This window comes from Vulpes vulpes, chromosome 8 (genome assembly GCF_048418805.1).
Source record: "Vulpes vulpes isolate BD-2025 chromosome 8, VulVul3, whole genome shotgun sequence".
In the NCBI taxonomy this organism is placed as follows: Eukaryota; Metazoa; Chordata; class Mammalia; order Carnivora; family Canidae; genus Vulpes; species Vulpes vulpes.
This window is the reverse complement of record NC_132787.1, coordinates 4,808,092-4,829,776: the sequence shown is the minus strand read 5'-3', so window position 1 is coordinate 4,829,776 and position 21,685 is coordinate 4,808,092. Positions and strand designations below refer to the sequence as shown.

At 53.7% G+C, this 21,685-nt stretch overlaps 1 protein-coding gene across 1 annotated transcript in view; it reads right to left on the bottom strand.

Moving 5' to 3' along the window:
- FAIM2 (Fas apoptotic inhibitory molecule 2) overlaps positions 1-9,846 on the bottom strand; it is a 33,213-nt gene extending 23,367 nt beyond the window's left edge. Inside the window, exons 1-5 of the mRNA XM_026000285.2 lie at positions 9,569-9,846; positions 5,979-6,174; positions 3,194-3,288; positions 2,706-2,770; positions 2,276-2,329 (exon numbers count right to left, since the gene is read on the bottom strand). Coding sequence (XP_025856070.1) covers positions 2,276-2,329; positions 2,706-2,770; positions 3,194-3,288; positions 5,979-6,174; positions 9,569-9,583 — 425 coding nt within the window. The 5' untranslated portion in view covers positions 9,584-9,846. The remainder of the gene's footprint in view (positions 1-2,275; positions 2,330-2,705; positions 2,771-3,193; positions 3,289-5,978; positions 6,175-9,568) is intronic.
- Positions 9,847-21,685: the final 11,839 nt, after the last annotated feature.

The window sequence follows — 21,685 nt, the reverse complement described above, 5'->3', positions numbered from 1 at the left end:
GGGAGGCAGCCGAGCACTCAGGGGAAGTGCTCTTAGGAAGAGCCCTACAAAGCTGCTTAGGAAGCAATGACTTCCCGCTGAGCCTCACTCCCTCATCAGTAGAATGGGGATAACCACAGCATCCGCCTTCTAGGGTTGTTACGAGGATCAAATGACAAATTCCTATGAAGCACTTAGCACAGGGCCTCACACATACAGAAAGAGCGGTTTTACTCTTACTGCTCTTAAGGGCTTGGTATGTTGTAGGAGGTGAGACCCACTAGGCCTCAGACCCAGAAGCAGATTCAAGGTGCAAAGTGGATAGAGTTGAGGGGTGGGAAGAGGGAGAGGGCAGGGCAGAGCCACCGGCTGGCTTTCTGGAGAAAAGCCTAGCATCTCGGTGGTGGAGTTCCCAAGTACCTCCAAGGCTTTGAGACACCCCATCCAAAGCAGACGGTCCATGCCCACTCCCAACTTCTCTCCACCCCCATCCCCACCCACCCCTGAGCCGGGGAGAGCATCTCTGCTTTTTTTCTAGAGGGCCGCTAAATCTCTTCCTTCCCAGGCCAGATTCTCATGCCCACCCTCAGCAGGGTGGACTCTGTCCGCACTTCCTAGCCTGCTCATTCCCGGCTGCGTCCCTGCCACCGTCTGCTCAGGACGTGCAGTCCTGCGGACCCTCCCACAGAAGGCCTGGTGAAGGGCCTGGGGACTCCATTCCCGAGTCCTCAGGGCACCCGGGTGTGCCAGGAGGTGCTGACGTGCTGGGAGCCATGCCAACCTGCCATGTGGGCTGGCCTGGGTGGCAGTCCCTGGGGCCTCATTAGCTTTATACACAGAGCCTCCCAGTTCCCCCAGTTGTACGCCTCCCTGTCTGGGCTGCAGACAGGCCCTCTGTCCTATGCCCTAAGCAAGGCTCTGGGTGAGAAGGTCTCCTCCCCTGGGACTCCCAACCTGACTGAGCCACCCGTCCGTTCCTCTGCTCAGGAGCCACAGAGGCCAGGATGAGCCTCCTTCCCATCTGCTTCTGGTTGGCTGGTGTTAATCAAGGCCAGCTTTAGAACTGTTCTGGGCTGGGGCGGCCCAGAAGGCTTTGGGCTGAGCCAACATCTCCACCGGATCCCCACCCAGGAGCAGGCGTAGGACAGCTGTAGTGTGCAAGCTCCTTGCCAGCCATTCAGAGCTTCCACCCCATAAGCCTCCACTGCTCTCTGAGATGTCTTAGATTCCCCTACATGGAGGCTTCTAGTCCCCTGCCAGTCTCGTCCCTTATGTACCGAATATGCCATGTGCAGACCCCTCCTGTGCTTTTGCTTGAGCCACTCCGGTCTCCGCTGAGGCGCTCCCTCCAAAGCAGACTGAGGGCTTGGGTGTCTCGGCCTCACACCCTCCTGCCTCCTCTCCTCTGAGTGCTGCTCGAGCCCATGCAGCCTGGTGCCGCTCACTACCTTCCCCTACAGAGGCGTTTGACCCAGCAACCCCAGTACCCAGTACAGGGCCGAGCTCACCGTGGGTGCTGAAGAGGACTTAGGTGCGAGTGAATCCGCCCCGAGCCCAGGATAGTTCTACCGTAGAATTATCAGGTTGACCCTTAATTGCCCGGATAAGAGGGTCAAGAATCACCTACACCGTCAAACTTCTCCCCTTAAGTCCCCTGCCAATGTTCCTTACAGAGTATAGGACAAGCAGGTGAGCCAAGCGGCTTGAGAAGAAGGGAATCTGCCAAGCAGAGTGATTAAGACCACAAGCCTCAACCTGCATCCTGGGTTTGAATCCCAGCTCTGCCACGGACTAGCTGTGTGACCTTGGGCAAATGACTCAACCTCTCTGAACCTTAGTTTTCTGAGGTAATCATACCCAGCTGACTTGAGGATCGAATGCAATACTGTGCATCCAGCACACAGAACAAGGCCCAGCCCTCATTAGGCACCCTGTAAGTGGTAGCTATTATGATTAATAATCCATAAGCATTAATAACAATGCTAATAAGAGTAGCAACATCATCATTAGTGTGGGTCAAGGTGTTCCAGCTCCCCTTCCCCTCAGGGCCAAGGTCTGGGTCTCTCTAGCCAGGGCCCCAGCCCCACCCTCTCCTCGTTGTGCGAGCACCAGAACCTATGCCTGTCGTCCCTCCCCCTCGGATCTAAACACCACAAGGGCCCCCCCGGCCATGCTCTTGTGAGGACAGTCTTCCTTTAGAGGGGAGAAGAGCCATGGGCTTGGAATCTGTCAGCAGAGACGTCCCACCTCGTGCCACTGAGGGTTCTCTGGCAAGGGAGGCCTGGGGTATACTCACTAGGACGCCCAGTACCATCCTGGGTTAGCCTGCACGTAGTCCTTAACGGGGTCACTGCAGAGAAAGGAGGGCGAGAGAATCAGAATTTACCCTGTCTCCATTTCCACATCTGCGCCTGCCCCCACGAGAAGAAAGCGGGGAGGCACCCCCAGTGGCAGAGGGAGCCCCAGCCCCAGTCCCGGGCTAGGCCGAGGCTGGGATGTGGAGGTGCCTGGCTGTGGGGCTGGAAGATCTGAGAGGAATGACTGCTTCCCAGGCACCTGTCGCCCCGGAAGGCACTAGCTCCTCCCCCGGGGGACGGAGGACTCCTCCGTGGGCACTATCTGAAGTTCTTCCCCAGCACAAGGGCATCCGTTGCCCCAACATTCCCGGAGAGTCGGGCCTCGCCACGGCCGCCCCCGGAAGGTGCCGGGCCACACTGCCAACTCACCAGAAGGTAAAGAGAGCCACGACACCCAAGGTCACCAGCAGCTGGATCAGCAGGATTGTATAGACCTAGGGGTGGGAGGGAGTTCTTTTCAGCTTGGGGAGCCCCCCTTGAGGCCGGGGAGACTTGGGCCCCCAGTGAGGCTCAGCTTCCCAGCGACCCATGTCCTCTCCAGAATCTGCATCCCGTGCCCTCCACTCTCCCTCTCAGGGGTCACTGGAACGGACCCAGGACAAGGTGAAGAAGGGCAAAGATGCTCCAGAGCCCACCCCCACAGGACACGGGGCCCCACGCATCTACAGAGAGGATGAGACACAGTTTCGGTGTAGCAGGGGGCCGCGGGGTGAAGCCCAAGGAGGCACCTCCCAGCAGGTGCTGTCTGCCAGTTGGCCTCTGCAGACCCCTGCAGACTGAGGGATGGGCCAGGGTCTCCTCAAGGGACTCCCCCAACCTAACCCACCAGTCCTGGAGAGTTGGGGGGAGGCGGTTACCTTTCTGATGAAGACTCGGCGAACTTTCTGATCGTCCCAACTGAAGGTGGTGAAGAGCTCATGGTCTCCGGTGGGGAAGCCATTCTCGTAACTGTCTGGATGGACATGGGGAGGGCCATGAGGGCTCCCACACATATATACGCTGCCCCCAACGGCCACCTGCTCGAAGCTGACTTTGGTCAAAGTGGCTCTCTGGACCCGGCGAGCCTGTCTCTCTAGCCCCGTTCCAAACCTCCCACCGCACCCCATCCCATCCCCAGATCTCTCCCCACCTGCTTCTCCTGCCTGAGTCCCGAGAATAAACTGTCACCTCCCCTCCCCCTCCTGCACACTGGTTGGGGCTCCCCGGGGGGCCACGGCCTGCCTATGAGCGACCCTCTCCTCTAGCGTTCCCCACTCCTCCCTGGACATGCTGGCTCCCTTGTGGCTAAGAACCAGAGAGGGACAGCAACTCTCCCAGGGCCACCCTGCACATCCAGGGTTGGAGGTCCTACCCCCACTTGCTCTGAGACCCTTGGGGTGAGACCTGGGGACCAGGTGGGAAGGAAGCACCTGCTGGCACTCCAGCTGGGAATCAAGGTAGGGGGAAGCCTGGAGAGGGGAGTAAAGCCAAGACAGGGCAAGGAGGGGATGAAGTTTGGGGGTCAGCTCTCAGAACTCAGAACCCAGATGTCAGGCCTTTGGAAGAGCATGGGATCCACAGCCAAACAGTCTTTTTCCTCTCAGACTGACCAGCGGTGTGACCTTGAGCCAGTCACCAGCATCTCTGGGTCTCTTCTATGATATGGGTCAGTGGACACTCTGGTTGACACCAGTTGACACACGAGGACAAAACTAGATGGAAGTGAAAGCCTATGGCCCTGGGCCTGGTGGGGACCATGCTGCCCTCTCCTCTGCACCCGTCAGCTGGGCCATTCCTGAGGCCTCTGCTCTGTTCTCCTCCACTGTCATTTCGATTCCAGGGGCCCTTCCTGCCATTCGTCCAGGGTCTTACCCCCCACGGCAAAAGCGTCAGTGTTGGTCTTTCAAAGCTGACCCTGCGTCAAGCTCTCTGATGGCTCCCCACTGCCTTTTGCTCACGTTCAGGTCCCTTACCAAAGCCACCACAGCCTCCCCTGAGCGCTCAGCCCCGGTGCACATTCCTCTCTCCTACTTTTCTCCAGCCTGGCTCTATTTTTTTTTCTTGCCTCTGGGCCTCCACATGTCATATTCTTTCAACCCGAACACTCATTTCGCTGCCTCTTCACCAGGCTGACTCTCGTCGTCCTTTAGGACTCAGCGTGGCCACCCCTTTGTCCAGGCAGTCTTCCCTGACTGCCAGGTGGGTTCGGCAAGCTGCCTAGGCCTCTGTCACCGCATCTCCACTGTGTGGTACTCGTCTGCCTCCTGTCTCTACAGTCAGGTCTGGGAGGGCAAGTCTTGCAAATCAGCATGTCCCTAGGAATTTAGCTGAGTGCTGGACACAGCGCGTGGCACGCCCTTAGAAATGTTTGTCATATGTTGACTGAAAGGAGCTTCCTTCCTGCCCCGACGGTTCCCCGGAAACCCTTTCTTAAGGCAGCTAGTCTGGGCAACTTGGAAATGGAAACGGAGGAAGGGGGCGAGGGGAAGCTCGCTGCACACCTGGGGCCTGGAGGCCCTCCCTTTAATCCTTCACTTCTCTTTCATGTTCTGTCTACACCCCCCGCCCAGGCCAGAATGGCCAGGCCACAGAGAAGAGGAGAGAGAAAGCCTTCCCGTGTGTATCCGGGGCAGTGAGAAGGGCTCCCACAAACGCCAGACCTTCATTGGCCCTCCAGTAGGTCACAGTGGGGTAGGTTTGCCTGGCTCTGGACTGAGGGGGTTTGTGGTAAGGGGTGCGGACCATGGTGGCCGCTCCTGGTGAGCAGAGGCTCTGTCGGAGGCATTGTTCTTGACATGCCTTCTAGAATTCTGCTGGGGAGGGTGGGAGTTGATATGATGGGACTGGGTGGGTGGGTGGGTCGGAAGGGGCTGCTGAGGGAGGCCGCAGGGGCCGAGGTAGATTTGAGAGGGGGCCCTTCCTTACAGCTTGTGCGGAGCTGCATGTTCCCAGCCCTGAGGCAAAGCTCTCGCAAGCTGTTCAACCCAACAGGGGATCCCACTGGCTGTGAGTCTTGGTCTGCAAGGAGCTGGAGTTCGCCTGGGTGAGTCTGCCTATGAATTACGCCCGCCACGAGGGGCACGAAGGCTGGCACCCACACACCTTCCCCACCTCATATCCTCCTGTCCCCAACAAAGGCTTGGAGAAGGGAAGAGAGACAGGGAAAGTGAGGGTGAAGTGATCCTCAGACCCCTGGCCCCACCAGCCCTGGGGCCTTCATGGGGACATCTCCCCACTCTGGTTTCAGATCAGCCCACAGGGAAACACACTGCATCCCCACTCACAACTTAATACCCTGCCCCTTCCTGTGTCCACTCTCCCCATCCTTCTTATGCACCCCTTTCTTTGAGAAGAGCCTTTCTAGAATAGTCCCTGGTTTTTTCTCCCCATCTGTCCCTTCTATTTGCCCTAGCTTGGTGACTTGAAAAAAATCCGCTCTTCCCCATCCAGGAGTACTGTGACTGCAGACACGATGTCTCTCCCTTTTCACAGTCCTCCTTGACCTACCCTTGGAAGAGCCCACCAAAGCCCAAGCCTTTGACAACAGGGCCTCATATAACCACACAATGCATCTATTTATGGGCAACTTCCTTCTACCCAGGTTTTTCTTCTGGGCCCACTGCTCCCCCTAATGCTCCTGCCTTCAGGAGCTGAGAGACTTACTAGGGTCCACGTAGGCCCAGCTGGGGTGGAGAGGCACAGCGGAAGGGGCTGGGGGGAAGGGCCCTGCCTTCAGCCCCTCCCCAGAGGTGGCCTCCTCGTAGGAGGGCGGGGCCGAGGGCACTGCTGGAGTCTCCTTCTTCTCAGCATTGGCCTGCTGCTGCCCCTCCGTCCCGGGGGCCTTATTAGCCACGGAGATCTGTGGAGTAGAGGCAGACAGAGACAGTCACCAGGGAAAGGGCGCCTTCCAAATCCTCCTCACCAGCTTCTGCTTTCTGGAACTTTCATGGGTATTCTCACCGGCTCCTAATTTCTGGGACTTCCCTGGGTACTTTCTCACCTGGAAGGGTGGGGGTACAGACAAGAGTCTCCCTGTTTTGTGCAGGGTATGCAATATTATTCAGCCTTAAGAAAGAAGGAAATCCTCCCATTTGCAACAACATAGGTGAACCTGGAGGATGTTATGCTAAGTGAAATGAGCGAGACACAGAAAGGTAAAAACTGCATGAGATCAGTTATATTGGGGAAGGAAAGTAGCCAAACTCATAGAACAGAGCAGAATGGTGGTTGCCAGGGGTGGGGGGTGGGGGGAATGGGAAGATGGTGGTCAAAGGGCACAAAGTTTCCATTGTGCAAGATGAATAAGTTCTGGAGATCTAATGTACAGCATGGTGATTACAGTTAACAATACCGTATTGTACACTTGAAATTTGCTGAGAGGGTGGATCTTAAGCGTTCTCATCACACACACATAAAGGTAACTGTGAAGTGATAGCTCTGTGCACTGGCTCGACTGTGGTCCTTTCACCATATATACATATATCTAAACATCAAGCTGTATACCTTAAATATATATGTATAAATATATAAATAAATTATATATATATATATAATTTCTATTTGTCAATTATACCCCAATAAAGCTGGGGGGTGGCAGGGAAAGACTCTACCTTTTTTTCATAGATGGGAGAACTGAGCTCCAGGAGGGTCGGGGCTGGCCCTGGGGAACACACTGAAGCTGATATAAAAACGAAGGAGGGGATCCCTGGGCGGTTCAGTGGCTTAATGCCTGCCTTTGGCCCAGGGCCTGATCCTGGAGTCCCGGGATTGAGCCCCGTGTCAGGCTCCTGGCGTGGAGCCTACTTCTCCCTCTGCCTGTGTCTCTGCCTCTCCCTCTGTCTATCATGAATAAATAAATAAATAAAATCTTAAAAAAAAAAAACTAACGAAGGAGGGCACCTGGGTGGCTCAGTGGTTGAGCATCTGCCTTTGGTTCGGGGCGTGATCCTGGGACCCTGGGATCGAGTCACACATCAGGCTCCCCTAGGGAGCCTGCTTCTCCCTCGGCCTGTGTCTCTGCCTCACTCTCTGTGTCTCTCATGAATGAATGAATGAATGAATGAATGAATAAATAAATAAATAAATAAATAAATAAATAAATAAATAAAGCAAGGGAACTAAGGCTCAGAAGAGAAGAATGAAGTGTCCAAGGTCATGAAGCCACACATGCACAGCCCATTGGGCTGCAGAGACCAGGTGCCACTGGGACAGGTGTTGGGCTGGAGATGACACCGAGAAGGTGAGGCTGGCGAGCCCCGAGGAAGGATGGGGACTGCAGGAAGGGCAAGAAGTGCCAGGTAAAAGGGAAAGGGTCCTGTTTTGGCCTCATGCCGTTGGAACCCCAGCCTCTCTCCTAAACCAGAACAGAACCGCACCCTGTCACGCTGGAAGCAGGCATCTAGTTCAGCCCTTTCTTTCATTTTACAGAAGAGGAAACTGAGGCCCAGAGGGAAATGTACTGTGGCAGGTTAAACACTCAAGTCTATATTTTACACTCTGCTACACTCGCTGCCCTTAGACTGTCCGCTTAAGCCTTGGTGACAGGATGTGAGCCAGGAGGGTCCGAATGCCACCCAGAGAGGGTAGAGAGTGGGGGAGGAGGTGGTAGGAGGACTGAACCTCAGAAAATGAATGGGAATGAGGTTGGGCTTCAGAAAACGCATTAAACCCAAAGGGCAGTAGAGCAAGGGCCGCAGAGTTCCTTCTTCTCAGGGTGCTTCTGGCTGAGGCGGCCCAGACGTGAGCGAGCACCGGAAGATCTCTTGCCTCCATGGAGGCCTAAGGACCACTGAAATGGGGGTTCTTTTCCATAGCCAGAAAGCCTGTGAGCAAGCTGGAGGGGAGAGGCAGAGGAGGCAGGGGCAATGCAGGGCCTTCACCCCAGGACAGGAAGCAGTGTCAGCAAAGTGACTCCTGGTGGAATCAGCAGGGCGGTGGGGGAGTGGGGGTGGAAGCTCTTCATTTTCACCCCAATGCACATCCTTAGGGAAGAGAGCCTTGTAGAGCCTAGGCCTCTGGGAATGCCCCCCACCCCACACCTGATGCCCTCCCACTCTCCTGACCCCCTTCATCACCCAGACCAGAAGGGTCACATCCAGGAAAATCCAGTTCAGCCCAACAGAATCAAGGTCCTTTGAGCCCAGCCCCAGGAAATGGATTGGCACCTCTGACTTCAGCCCTGTCCAGAACAGGTCCTCCTCCCCAGCCCCCACCCTGCTGATCAGCTCCAGGGCCTCCAGGGCCCTGCCTCCCCTACACAGACCACACACACACACACACACACACACACACACACACACACACACATCCGGCATTCCCAAGTGAGGTCTGCCCAGTGGCAGGAGGTGGTATCACCCAATGACATCATTTTGAGGTCTCATGAGCTTAAAAACAGGGAGAGGAGGATCTGAGAGCCCAAGGAAAGATGCCATTGGCTCTGAGGCTCATCTTAGAGAAAAGAAGGGGGAGTGCAGGGGAGGTTCCTTTTCTGTTTTCTCTGCCCAATCCTTAGCGCCCCCAAAACAGAGGGCCAGAGGACCCTCCCCCCTTGCCCCAGGCCCTGCTTGTTGTATAATTCCACAGGCTGTTGATGTTATGTAACCACACTAGGCCAGCCAAGTCTCTGCCCCAGCCCCTCCCCTCCATTTTAGGCCTAGAACTGGGGAAAAAAGAGAAGACGTTTTATCTGGTCCCATCTAGGCCCATGCCCAGCCGAAACAAAAACAAAAATTAGAGCATCTTGATGCAGGGTTGCCATAGTAAATGCCTCCCCACCGCAACCACAAGGGATGTGTCCAGGTGTGGAATAACTACAGAGACTGGGGTGGGGGGTGTCACTGTGGAGAGGCGAAAGATGAGCATAATGTGGCTGGGATTGAGATTGGAGCAGAGGAGGGCGCAGGATGGGCATGGCCCCTCGGGGCTCACTCACGTGCCCTCCACCGGTCCCCCCAACCACACCCTGGACACCCAGGCTGATTCCTCAAGGGAACCTGAAGGGTCCTAAGATGCCAAAGCCCCCCCGGGGGAGGGGGGAGGTGAGGCAGGAGAGGTGGGTCTGCTGGGCAGGAAGAGGCCCCAACCCATTCCTTGAAAGGGGGCTTTGGTCCTCGGACTTCGGCAGGGACCACAGAGGACCGTGGCCCCAGCGCCCGGGGAGGATGCTCAGAGTGGTCCAGAGAGTTTGCCTGGGATGCCAGGGAGCTGGGAGCCCACGGGTGGAGGGCGGTGCAGGTGGGGGGAGATGCCGGTACCTTTCCTTGGGTCATGGTGCCGTGTCTCCGGGAAGGGGTCCCTGAGGCAGGGGCGGCCGCTTGGGTCACCGCAGCCTGCCTGCGTCTCTTCCTTCCTCCGCGTGGGTTCTAGCAACATCCACTGCAGCCGGGCCAGGCGGACCGGAATGTACCATTCCGGCGCGGGAGGAGGAGGGGGCCGGCGGCGGGAGGCTGCTGCGGAGGCCGCTGCGGATTCCCGGCGGGAGGAGGCGGCGCAGCGCCCCCAGCACCCCCGCCCCCCCCCCCCCCCGGGCCCCCATCCCGGCCGGGAGCGCGCGCTGCGGGGCGAGTGGATGGGTCCGCGGGGCGGGGGGGGGGGGCGGGGACGGTGACACCCGAGCAGCCGATGCCGCGGCTGGAACCCGAGCCGGTGTCAGGCCTCAGCCCAGCACCAGGCTCTGTCCGGCCTCGTCTCCCCCGCGCCCCCCCTGATTTCTGTCTCCACTGCCCTCCCCTCCTGTTCATCATCCACCGCAGATGGGGACAGTCTCCCACGGTCCCAACAGGGCCCCCCGGGCCCCAGGTTCCCGTGGGTCCTTGGGCAAGCCAGTGAGCACCTCTCTTGCCTCCGTTTGCCCGCCTGTGAAATGGGAGCAACGGGGCCCCCTTCCTGGTCACAGAGGCCTGCTGTGGGAGGATTCAGCTGCTGTGTTCTTCAACTCTGCTGGACCCTTTGACCCGGCCTTTCCGGAAAGACCTCTAGTTCTGTCTCAGAATCTCTCCAACCTCCATCCCCTCATCCTCCAACTGCTCCCTTTCTGCCTCCACGCTCAGCCTCCATCACCCCTGCCTCTGTCTCCTCCCCCTCCCCAGCCCCCCATTCGGGAGGCCGGGGCGCATCCCCTTTCCCAGGCTTGTCCTTGGGAATCGGCCATCCCCAGGCCCTGTTTTCCAAAGCTGCCGCAGTGGCACTGTGGAGTTTGCAATCTCAAGAGCTGGGCTGGATTCCCAATTTAATCACCCACTGGCCTTGTGACTTTGGCAAGGCCTAAATCTCCCGGAGCTGCAGCATCTCCTCCGGCAAGGAGGAGCTCTGTCCATCCCAGACTGACTGCGGGACACACAGGCTCTGGCGGTGGAAGCCAGCTGCAGACCACAAAGTGGTGCCAGCGTGCCAGTTATTATTACCTGAGGAATCTCCTCCCCGAGTGTCTTGGGCTGCCCCAGGGTGAGGATAATCTGCCTTAAGGGATCTGAACCTCCTAGGATGGGATGGGAAACCAAGGCTGATGCGAGGGGGCGGTGGGGGGGTGTAGTCCCTTACCTTCTGCTTCCCTGTCACCTCCCAGCCAGACCCACCTCATGACACTAAGAAAGCAGAGCCCTGGTGGGCAGGTAAATTACTGAGTCTTGATTCCAGCTCTCTTCACCCTCTGTGCCCTACCCTGTAGCTACCAACTGCCCACATGCTTACCCAAGCCAAGGCCCCCCTGTCTAGAGGCTCTCTTGGCCCTTGCAAAGCCGAGGCCCTCCCCATCCTCCTCCCTGCCCCCTCACTGTCTTCCCCAGCCCTTCTCCCCACCCCTTCCTCCTACAATCTGTTGTCATGGGTCCACACCCCCACCCCTACCGCACTGCTGCCCAAAGTCAGCCTGGCCTGCCCCTTCCCCTCTCGGAATCTGTGTTCTGGAGTAGTTTTTTTCTCCTATTTGACAACTCGAGAGCCACTTCCTCCAGGAAGCCTCCTTGGCCCGTAGTCCCGGTTGAATATTTGCTTCCGTAGGTTCATAGCACCTGCCACGTGGCACCGTGGAGTTTCTTTGTCTGTCTCCATGGTAGATTCTAAGAGATCCTGTCTAGCAGTTTTTACGTCCGCAGGACTGAGTACTGTGCCAGGCATGCGGAATGCACTCAGTGAGTCCTAGCTATGACGGATTACCCAGACATATGGTGTTACCCAGAGCCTGAATTCATGTAGGCCTGAGTTTATTTGTGAATCTCACTTGCTCCTTCTCTCCCCATTTACTCCATTCCTGCCACACAGGCCTCTTGGCTGTTCCTTAACCGGCTCCTCATGCTGTTAGCTCAGGGCCTTTGCACTTGCTATGTTCTCTGCCTGGAATATCTACAGACTGCTGTATGGCTCACTCCTTCACTTACTTCACAGCTCTGCTCAGACATTACCTTCTCGGGGAGGTCTTCTTGATCCTATATGAGTCACAATGCCACCAACATATCCCCACCCAGCTCGTTGGACAGTCTCTTCCCTAACCCAGCTTTATTTTTCCTTCCTTGGCAATTGTCACCTCTGACATAGACCTTTTGTTTAGATTTTTGGTCTCTCTTTCCTACTAGAATGGCAGTTATATGAAAGGAGGCACTTTGATGGGTCTACGCCCATGGGTTACAATACTACTTGGTGTGGGTACTAGGGGTCTACAAATGTTTGGATGAGCAAAGTACAACAATATACAATCTTTATATTCCTCAAACATTTGACATTGTCAGTGCTGGGATGTTTCTCAGATGCTGGACTCTATTATCTTGACATCATCTGTATGTCCCCATATCATGGTCTTTGGCCATTACCTGGAGTTTAGGATGTTCGTATCATACTCCTCTGGCCTCTGGAGGCAGTCAGATGTGGGGTCAAGATCAGGGACTCCAGAGTCAGGTAACAGCCTGGGTTCCTACCCCAGCCTCTCTACTTGAAAGCTGTATGACTTTGGACAAGTCAGTCCCTCTCTCAGAGCCTCAGTTTTCTCATTTAAAATGGAAGATAGTGATAATACTGACTTCCTAAGACTATAGAGGGGATTAAGTCATGATATATAGAGAGCACTTCACACCATACCCAGCACATAATAAGCTCTCAGCGTCAGCTGCTAGTATGAGCCTTTAGGGTTCCACAAATGAAAAAAAAAAAGGGAGTTCCACAAATGTTGAGTCACCTGGGTGGCTCAGTTGGTTGAAGGTCTGCCTTTGGCTCAGGGCATGATCTTGGGGTCCTGGGATCGAGTCCTGCATTGGGCTCCCTGCTTCTCCCTCTGCCTATGTCTCTGCCTCTGTGTGTGTGTCTCTCACGAACAAATACAAATCTTAAAAAAAAAACAACAAAAAAAAAAAACTGCGTTTTCTTCAACAGGAGGGGAAGAAGGATTCGTCTGGGAGCAACATGGAGAGGGCCTGAAGGAGGGCAAGAATGAGGTAGAGCACGGAGCCTGCAAACTCTGTGAGCTCTATGGCAGGCAGAGCCCAGGTTTCAGAGCCGGCTGCCCAAGCTCAGATCCCAGCCTGGGCAAGACGCATTGCCGGGCCTTCGTCTCCTCATCTGTCGAATGAAGCCTGTGCCTTAGTATCAGTAAGGCACCTGCAGCAGAGCCACGCACTTAACAGGTGCTCCATGCAGGTTTGATCATTTAAAAATCAGACAAGTGATCCAGGGACAGAAAAGATGGAGAAAGGCGGACAGCTTGGGGCAAGACTGAAGGAAGAGGCTGGGTGTGGGACGAAGGGAGAAGGGGAGTCAGAAGAGTGGGGGCTGGGAGGCTGAGTCCCTGGGAGAATGATGCCTTTAGTAAAGGGGAGGGAGGAGCTGATGTGTCTGGGGGGCACCTGAGTTTGTGGTGCCCATGGGACATGTAGGTAGAGATGGCCCGGAGGCAGTAAGCTAGAGGCTCCAGGTGCCCAGAAGAGACGTCCCGGCCGGGTCTTGCGTCGCTCAGGGGGCACCTTGCATTGTATTCTAGGGGAATGCCACGTCCTTCGCACCCCGGAGCCCAACTCTGGAGCCTCCTCAAGTGGAGCAGCTGGGGCCGGGCTGGATTTGGAGGTGTGGGGCTCCTTAGTCATTAGCAGGTGGACAGTGGCTGAATCACGGTGTGTGTGACAACATCCTGCAAAGTGAGGCCAGGGAGAGAAGAGGGGGAGAGCAGGCGCAGTGGGTGGGGCAGGGGTCCCGGGGTGGGGGGGAGGCAGAGTCAGAAGGAAAGTCTTCCCTCTCTCCGAGACCCCCTCACCGGCTCCAATGACCAGGCCGTGGGGGACGGGAGAGACCCCAAGACCACCAGTCGGTGTCAGGGCTGCCTCTTGGGGGAGGGCAGATGTGGGCCCCTGCATTTCCTCCCCCTGTCAGGCCAATGGGAGCAAGGCTGCCCGTCCCCACCCTGGCTCTGCTCTGTTCACCGGCTCTGTTTGCGGCAAGTGCCGGGAGGGGGTGAAGGTGTGGACAGAGGCGAGGCTTCTCTTTTTACAGCCATAGCAGCAAAGGCCAAAGAGGGCGTGTGACTAACCCAAAGCTACATGACGTGCGGGGGGCCAAGCCAAGATGAGAGGAGTGCACGTGACCCCAGCTCTGGGGCCATCAGGCCAAGAGGGTCTCAGAGACAACACTTATTTGGGGATTTGGGGGGCACAGAGGGTTCTCAGTCTCCCTAGGTGGGTGAAAGCAGAGCTCTCCAGGCACCTCTCCCCAGATCCTCACCCATAACCACAGTGGCCCCTGCCCCCCCAGGGATGAAGAGAGGACCTGGCTGGTATTTGAGGCCCGTGAGGGGGAAGGGCAGAGGCAGGCGCCAGAGCCCAGGTGGCTCACAGCAGGCAGGTTTCTCAGGGTGGGCAGGGTGGGCTGCAAGAGCTGGAAGTCCAGGGGAGCCCAGGCATGCCAGTGCACCCTCCGGCTTCACCCGAGCCTCAGCCCTGGCTGCCCACCCCCAGCCTTGACAAATTTCAAAGCCTGTCGCTGCCCTGCAAGTCCCTGGCCCCCTGCTCCCCTCACTGCTATCCGGAGAGGCCTTTCCTACCTCCCCCTCCGGCGGCCCTGCAGCAAAGAACCCGACCTCCTGCACTGGCCAGCTGTAGCCTGGTTGTACAACTCCTCTGTGCTGGGGTTCCGTCCCCCCCCCCCACATTGCCTCCCCAGATACGGTTTCCAAAGCACAGGGACATGAAACCTTTGGCAAGCATCAACACCCTGAATCACCCTTCTTCCCGGCTGCAGGGATTGCTTACAGGTGTGAAACCACATTCCTCCCCACCTCCCAACTCCTGGGCTTTTGCTGATTCCTGGGATGGTCACGGGTTCTGTTATGATCACGTGTTGTGCCATGTGATTTCCATATGTGCGTTTCTGCTTCTCCACCAGGAGAGCTCCTTAAAGGTGGACTGTGTATCTCCATCCTTCCAGCCCCCATTCCTCTTCCACCTGGTGGAGCTCAGTGATAACACAGGTTTTGGAACTAGATCTATCTGGGTGCAAATTTTGACCTTACCACTTAGGCAAGTCAGTAAACCTCTCCAAGCTTAGTTTCCTCATCTATAAAGTGGATTACTCATGAGCTGATTCGCTCGTTCAGCCAATATTCATCGAGGCCCTGTTACATCTCAAGCGATCGTGTATATACAGCAACTAACACAAAAGACACAAATCCCTGTCCTGTGGGGCTTGCTTTTTAGTGGGGGATGTTAGCACCCGTCTCAAAGGGTGATTGGGATGGCTCGATGAGCTCACTTAGGAACAAACTTAGTGCAGTGCCTGGCTTGGCAGGCCTGGCAGATGAGAGCTGTTGTTGTAAAGATCCATTCGGAGCCTCTGATCGAGAACCTTCTGGGTGCCAGCTCTGTGCTGGGTGCCAGGGAGACAAAGATGTGGAACAGCCATCCACATCCTCAAGGAGCTCACAGTCTAATGCCCGTAATGTATGTTGAATGGGCACTACCCTCATCATTGTTCGGAAGCTTATTACAAGCACCAGCATGTATTGCCTGCTACAAAGAATCATAAAATTCTAGAATGTCGGGTGCAGCACAGAAGAGTGTTTATTCCCCGGTACCCTGCAGACTAAGTCGTACATGACTGATGTGCTTTGGGAAGGTTCAGAAAAAGGAGTGGTTATATTTGGTTGGGGGATCAGAAAGGATTTGGGGAAGGTGGCTTTTTGAACTACATTTGGAAGCAAAGCATAGGATTCCACAGAAAGAGACAGCGGTGGCAGAGACGGAAAGGGAAGCCCTTCAGGGGACAAGAATGGCACACAAACCAAGGCTTGGGGGAAGGAAAACAAGAGGCACTAAATTTGTGTTTAATCCCGAGGTGGCCAGCCCAGGATGAGGATGGTGGTTGATCCAGGCAAAGCAGCGGTATTCACAAGCACAGGGGACAACCGTCCAGGAGATAGGGTTTGAGGACCCCCTTCCTAGCCCTATACCTTGGCCAAGCCTACACCAGGCTCAGGATTCCATAGAAATGCATTTCCTTGAGCAAGCATTGGCTTCCCAGAGGTCCCTGACAGAAGCAAACCATCCCCAGAAGAATAACATAGGAGGGTGGTCGCAGGCCCAGGAGGGAGAAGTGGGGAAGAGAGGCCTGGGAGCAGTGGGGTGCACTCGTCCGCGAGACGCTGAGCTAAGTGTGCCACTTGCACAGTTTCTGGGAAGCAGAGGAGAGTCCCCTTCGTGTCTCCTTCTTACAGATGAGGAAACTGAGACTTAGGACAGTAGTGACCTGCCCAGGGTCTCCCACAGCTGCGGGTCAGCAGCCAGACCCTGAAGCCCGGCGGTCAACCCCACGCAGGCTCTCCTGGCCCAGTCTCCCAGCCACATAAATGGGGTTAGTGGCAGCTGCTTCATGGAGCCTTGGGGCCCCAGGGATGAACGTGAACCCCCTCTGAGTGGCGTGACATGTTGTAGATACTTCACACGGACGGTGTCCCTTCCCTTGCTCCTAAGCGGAAAGCTCCATTTCACGAGCCAGGAGCCTTGTAAATATTTCAGTGGTGGGTGTGTGGCTGAGGCTGTGAAGCCCGGGCTCTGTGGCACTGGTGACAGCGAGGGCTGGTGCATGTCTCAGGCCTGTTACGAGTGTCAGCCTCAGGTTCCAAAAAAAAAACCTTTCCCCGCAACAGTTGACAGTCACTGGCATGAGACAGAGCTGCAGACTTTTTCTGGAATGAGGCCAGAAGGTGAACCAGCAGAGGGTTCATGTTACCAAAGGGGCCATGACCAAGGCCCAACACCCATGCATGGGCTCCTCTGCACCCACCGCACCCCACTCCTTTGTGCCCCCCCAACTATACCCCAGCCCATAAACTGTGCCAGGCAAGGGTTCAGTCACATTGAGGGTCCCAGAAGGACTGTAGGGAGCCCAGGAAAGAAAATAAGAGAAACAGGCTGTGCCCCTGCACCAGGGGCCGAAGCTAGAATTGAGGGCAAGTTGACCTGGGTCAGTGCCTTTGAATTCTGTTTTTTTTTTTTTTTAAATAAATGTTTTATTGTGATAAGAACATTTAACATGAGATGTACCCACTTCCATTTTTAAGTGCACAATACAGTATTGTTACCCATAGGCATGATGCTGTACAGCAAACATCTAGAACTGATTTATCTTGCTCAGCTGAAACTTTATACTCATTACATAGCAAATCTCCATTTCCTCCTCCCCCTCCCACCCCAGCCCCTGGCAACCACCCTTTGACCCTCTGCTTCTATGAGTTTGACCACTTTAGATACGTCATAAAACCTGAATCATGCAGCATTTCTCCTTTTGTGGCTGGCTTATTGCATTGACATAAGGTCCTCAAGTGTCATCCATGTTGCCACAAATGGCAGGATTTCCTCCCTTTTGAAGGCTGAGGACTATTCCACGGTGTGTAGGCCACACCTTTATCCATCCCTCCGTCTGTGGACATCGAGTCGTCTCCACGTCTCGGCTGTTGTGAACAATCCTGCAGTGGACACGATAGTCTAAATATCTCTCTGAGGCCCTTTTGCTTCCTTAATTAACTTTATTCCAAGACATTTTATTTCATTTGATGTTATTTTAAGTGTGATTGTCTCTTTTTTTTTTTAAGATTTTATTTATTTATGCATGAGAGACACAGAGAGAGAGGCAGAGACGCAGGCAGAGGGAGAAGCAGCCTCCATGCAGGGAGCCTGATGCGGGACTCGATCCGAGGACTCTGGGACGACACCCCCGGCAGAAGGCAGGTGCTAAACCGCTGAGCCACCCAGGGGTCCTGAGATTGTCTTCTTGATTTCCTTTCTGGATACTTTGTTGTTAGCATATAGAAAAGCAATAGTTTGTATGTTGAGTTTGTATCCCATAACTTTCTTTTTTTTTTAATTTATTTAGGGGATCCCTGGGTGGCTTAGCAGTTTAGCGCCTGCCTTTGGCCCAAGGCGCCATCCTGGAGTCCTGGGATCAAGTCCCACGTCGGGCTCCCTTGCATGGAGCCTGCTTCTCCCTCCTCCTGTGTCTCTGCCTCTCTTTCTCTCTCTCTCTATGTCTATCGTAAATAAATAAATCTTTAAAAAAAGTTATTTATTTGAGAGAGAGAGAGAAATAGCAACATAGAGCATGAGCAGGTAGGAGAGGGAGAAGCAGGCTCCCCCCTAGCAGTGAGCCCAACACGGGACTCAATCCCAGGACCCTGAGATCATGACCTGAGCCACCCTGGTGAGCCATATATCCCATAACTTTCTAAATTGGTTTATTAGTTCTGATTGATGGGGGTTTCTGGTCTTTGGGGTTTTCTGCATATGACAGCATATCCTCTGCAAGCTGATAATTTTACTTCTCTCAGTTTAGATGCATTTTATTCTTTTTTCTTGTTAATTGTTCTGGCTAAGACTTCCAGTACCATGGTGAATAGAAGTGGTGAGAGTGGACATCCTTGCCTTGTCCCTAATCTTAGAGGAAAAGCTTTCAGTGTTTCATTGAGTATGATATGAGTGATGAGATTTTCATATCTTGCCTTTTTTTATATTGGGATAATTTCCTTCTATTCCTAGTTTGTTGAGAGTTTTTATGATGAAAAGATACCGAATTTTGTCAAACGCATTTTGGAATGATCATGTGGTTCTTTAAAAAAAAAAAACCTTGCATTCTGTTAATGTGGTGTATCACATTAATTGATTTTGGTATGTTGAACCATCTTTGCATCACTAGGATGAATCCCACTTTTAATGTGTTGAATTAGGTTTGCTAGTATTTTGTTAGGGACTTTAGCATCCATATTCATCAGGGATATTGGCCTGTGGTTTTCTTTTCTCATGATACCTTTGTCTGGCTTTGGTATCAGAGTAATGCTGGCATGATGAAATGAATTTGGAAGTGTTCCTTTCTCTTCACTTTTTAGGAAGAGTTTGACAAGGATTAGAGTTAATTCTTTAAAAAGAGGTTGATAGAATTCTCTAGTGAAGCCATATAGTCCTGGGCTTTTCTTTGCCAGGAGGGATTTTTGTTGTTGTTTTTAGAGAAAGAATAGAGCAGGGCAGGGGCAGAGGGAGAGAGAGAATCTTAAGAAGGCTCCGTGTCCAGCACAGAGCCCAACGCAGGGCTGGATCTCATGACCCTTGAGCCTCAATCAAGAGTCAGACACTTAACTGACTGAGCCACCCAGGCGTCCCTGTTGGGAGGTTTTTGATTACTGATTCAATCTTCTTGTGAGTTCTAGTCTGTTGAGATTTTCTATTTATTCATGATTCAGTCTTGGAAGGTTGTACGTTTCTAGGAATTCATGCATTTCTTCTAGGTTATCCAGCATTTTTGGCATTGGGGGACTTTCAATTCTGACATGCTCACAACTTCCCCACGCTGGACCCAAGTGGATAAAGCACATAACCAGGAACAGTAGGAGGAGAGGAAGGGGGGAGTATGACACTAGGGACAATGTGAACTCTCAAGTTATGTCCCCGGCACCTGTGGACTTTGTGGTTTTATATGGTAATGGTTTTATGTGGTAATGGAAGTCAGGGGGCAAAGTAGTTGGCCTGGGTCCCCACGAAGAAAGAACAGGGGGACTCTGTAGAGCCCTAAAGTATCCAGTTCAGTTGGAGCCTTTCAGGCTCTAGCTTGCATCAATCATCATTCCACAACATGTAGTGAGCCCCTGCTGGGTGGCAGACACTGAGGCAGGTCCTATGGTGACGCCAAGATGCAGACCCCACCCTCCAGAGGCTGGAGAGGAGAGAAGACGGGCCCCTGGTTAAACCCAGGACCGGACACGCTGTAGTAAGAACCATAACAGAGGGAAGTGATGCAGAGGGAGGCCCAGGAGGCTTTCAAGCGAGTTGGGGTTTTATCTGGTCTTTGAAGACCAGACAGGATTTTCAAAATCTATATATTAATACAGATCTTTTTCCAGTTATATAAGCAATTGAAATCTGTTCATAAATTTTTAAAATTTTAAGAAAATGTAGAAAAGTTTGAAAAAAAATGCTTAGCTCCATAACCCAGAGAAAGTCATGGCTAAAATAGAAGTGTGCTGGGGAGCCTGGGTGCTTCGGTTAGTTAAGCATCTGCCTTCAGCTCAGGTCATGATCCCAGGGGCCTGGATTCCCTGGGCTCCGTGCTCAGCAGGGAGTCTGCTTGTCCCTCTCCCTCTCCCTCTTTCCCTCCCCCTGCTCATACTCTCTCTCTCTCTCAAATAAATAAATAAAATCTTCAAAAATATGTAGGTGTGCTTTCTTCTGGTCTTTTATCCATGTTATGCTGCTTTCTTTTTTCACTTGATTTTGTAGCTTCAGCATTTCGAAGGTAGCATTTTGGCAGACGCAGTTGGAGGAAGGAGTAGAAAGGCACGAAGGAGACCACAGACTGAAGGTGTGGTGCCTCTGAGCTCTTTATGTGCCCACACTGGGGTTGTCAGAGCCCACAGGCTGGACCCGAACTCCCTTGGCCCCCAGCCTCTCAGCTCTCTGATTGGTTAATGGACCACACCCTTGGCCCAACCTCAGCCCATTTTCCTGCCTGGTACCCCGGGGGCCTTGCTCTGGGGAGGAATGTGAGGCTGCAGCTGCCCTTCTTCCCGGCACAGCAGACAGAGCCTGTTTCTTGAGTAATGGAGTTGAGTTTCCAGCTCCAAAATTAAGTCAGGCAGCCCAAATCCCAAGATTGATCATCTAGATCCACGCTGTCCAATATCACAGCCACTAGGTAGCCACATGGGCTGCTGAGCGCTTAATATGTGAATAGGCCAAACAGAGGTACTGTAAGTGTAAAATACACACTGGATTTCCCAAGATAATAGGAAAACCTAATGAAAACTATCTTATTCATAATTGTTTTCTATTGACTACATGTTGAAGTGATAATATTTTGGGTATATTGGATTAAATAAAATACATTATTAAAATTAATTCTGGGGCAGCCTGGTTGGCTCAGAGGTTTAGCACTGCTTTCAGCCCAGGGCATGATCCTGGAGTCCTGGGATTGAGTTCCACGTCAGGCTCCCTGCATGGTGCCTGCTTCTCCCTCTGCCTGTGTGTGTCTCTGCCTCTCTCTCTCTCTCTCTCTCTCTCTCTCTGTGTCTCTCATGAATAAATAAATAAATAAAAATTAATTCTGGGCACCTGGGTGGCTCAGTTGGTTAAGCACCTGCCTTCAGCTCAGGTCATGATCCCGGGCTCCTGGGATCGAGCCCCACATCAGCCCCTTGCTCAACGAGGAGTCTGCTTCTCCCACTCCCTCGGCCTGCCACTCCCCGAGCTTGTGTTCTCTCTCTGTCAAATAAATAAATAAAATCTTTAAAAGAAATAAAATTAATTCTACTTGTTTTTTTGCTTATCTTCATGTGGGTATGAAAACAATTTAAATTACACATGTGACTCGCACTTGTGTCTCACAGATTTCTCTCTGTTGAACTACACTGATCTAGACTGATCCATTGTATCCTGCCCACTCTCGTAAGGGAAAGCCTACAGCTGCGGATGGGAGCCTCGCGGAGGGCCTGTGACCCACCCAGACCAGGCTGCAAGTGGTTCCTGGGGAGAAGGGAGGGGGGAGCAGGTATCTTGTCTGTCACCCTCATATTTCTCTGTTCCTGTGTCTGCTTCCCTAGCAGACTGTGAGACTCCTGAGGTCTATAAAACCTGGTTTTATTCACTTTTATATCCTCAGCGCGAGGCACAGTGCCTGCCATAGAGGAAGCGCTTGAAAGCACGCACTGAATTAATGAATGAGGGGAGGGAGAGGATGGGGAGAGGGTGTCATCCTATCCAGCCTCCTGCCTCCTTCCCTGCTCAGAGGGGAAGCTTCTTCCCATTCCTGCAGTCAGTCAGCTGGCTCCGGCCTGGTCCTCCCCACAGGTGCACACACCCCTGGGTTGGGCATCATCGGGCCTCCCTGCACTCAAGCCAGGAAGGGAAAGGCTGCTGGCA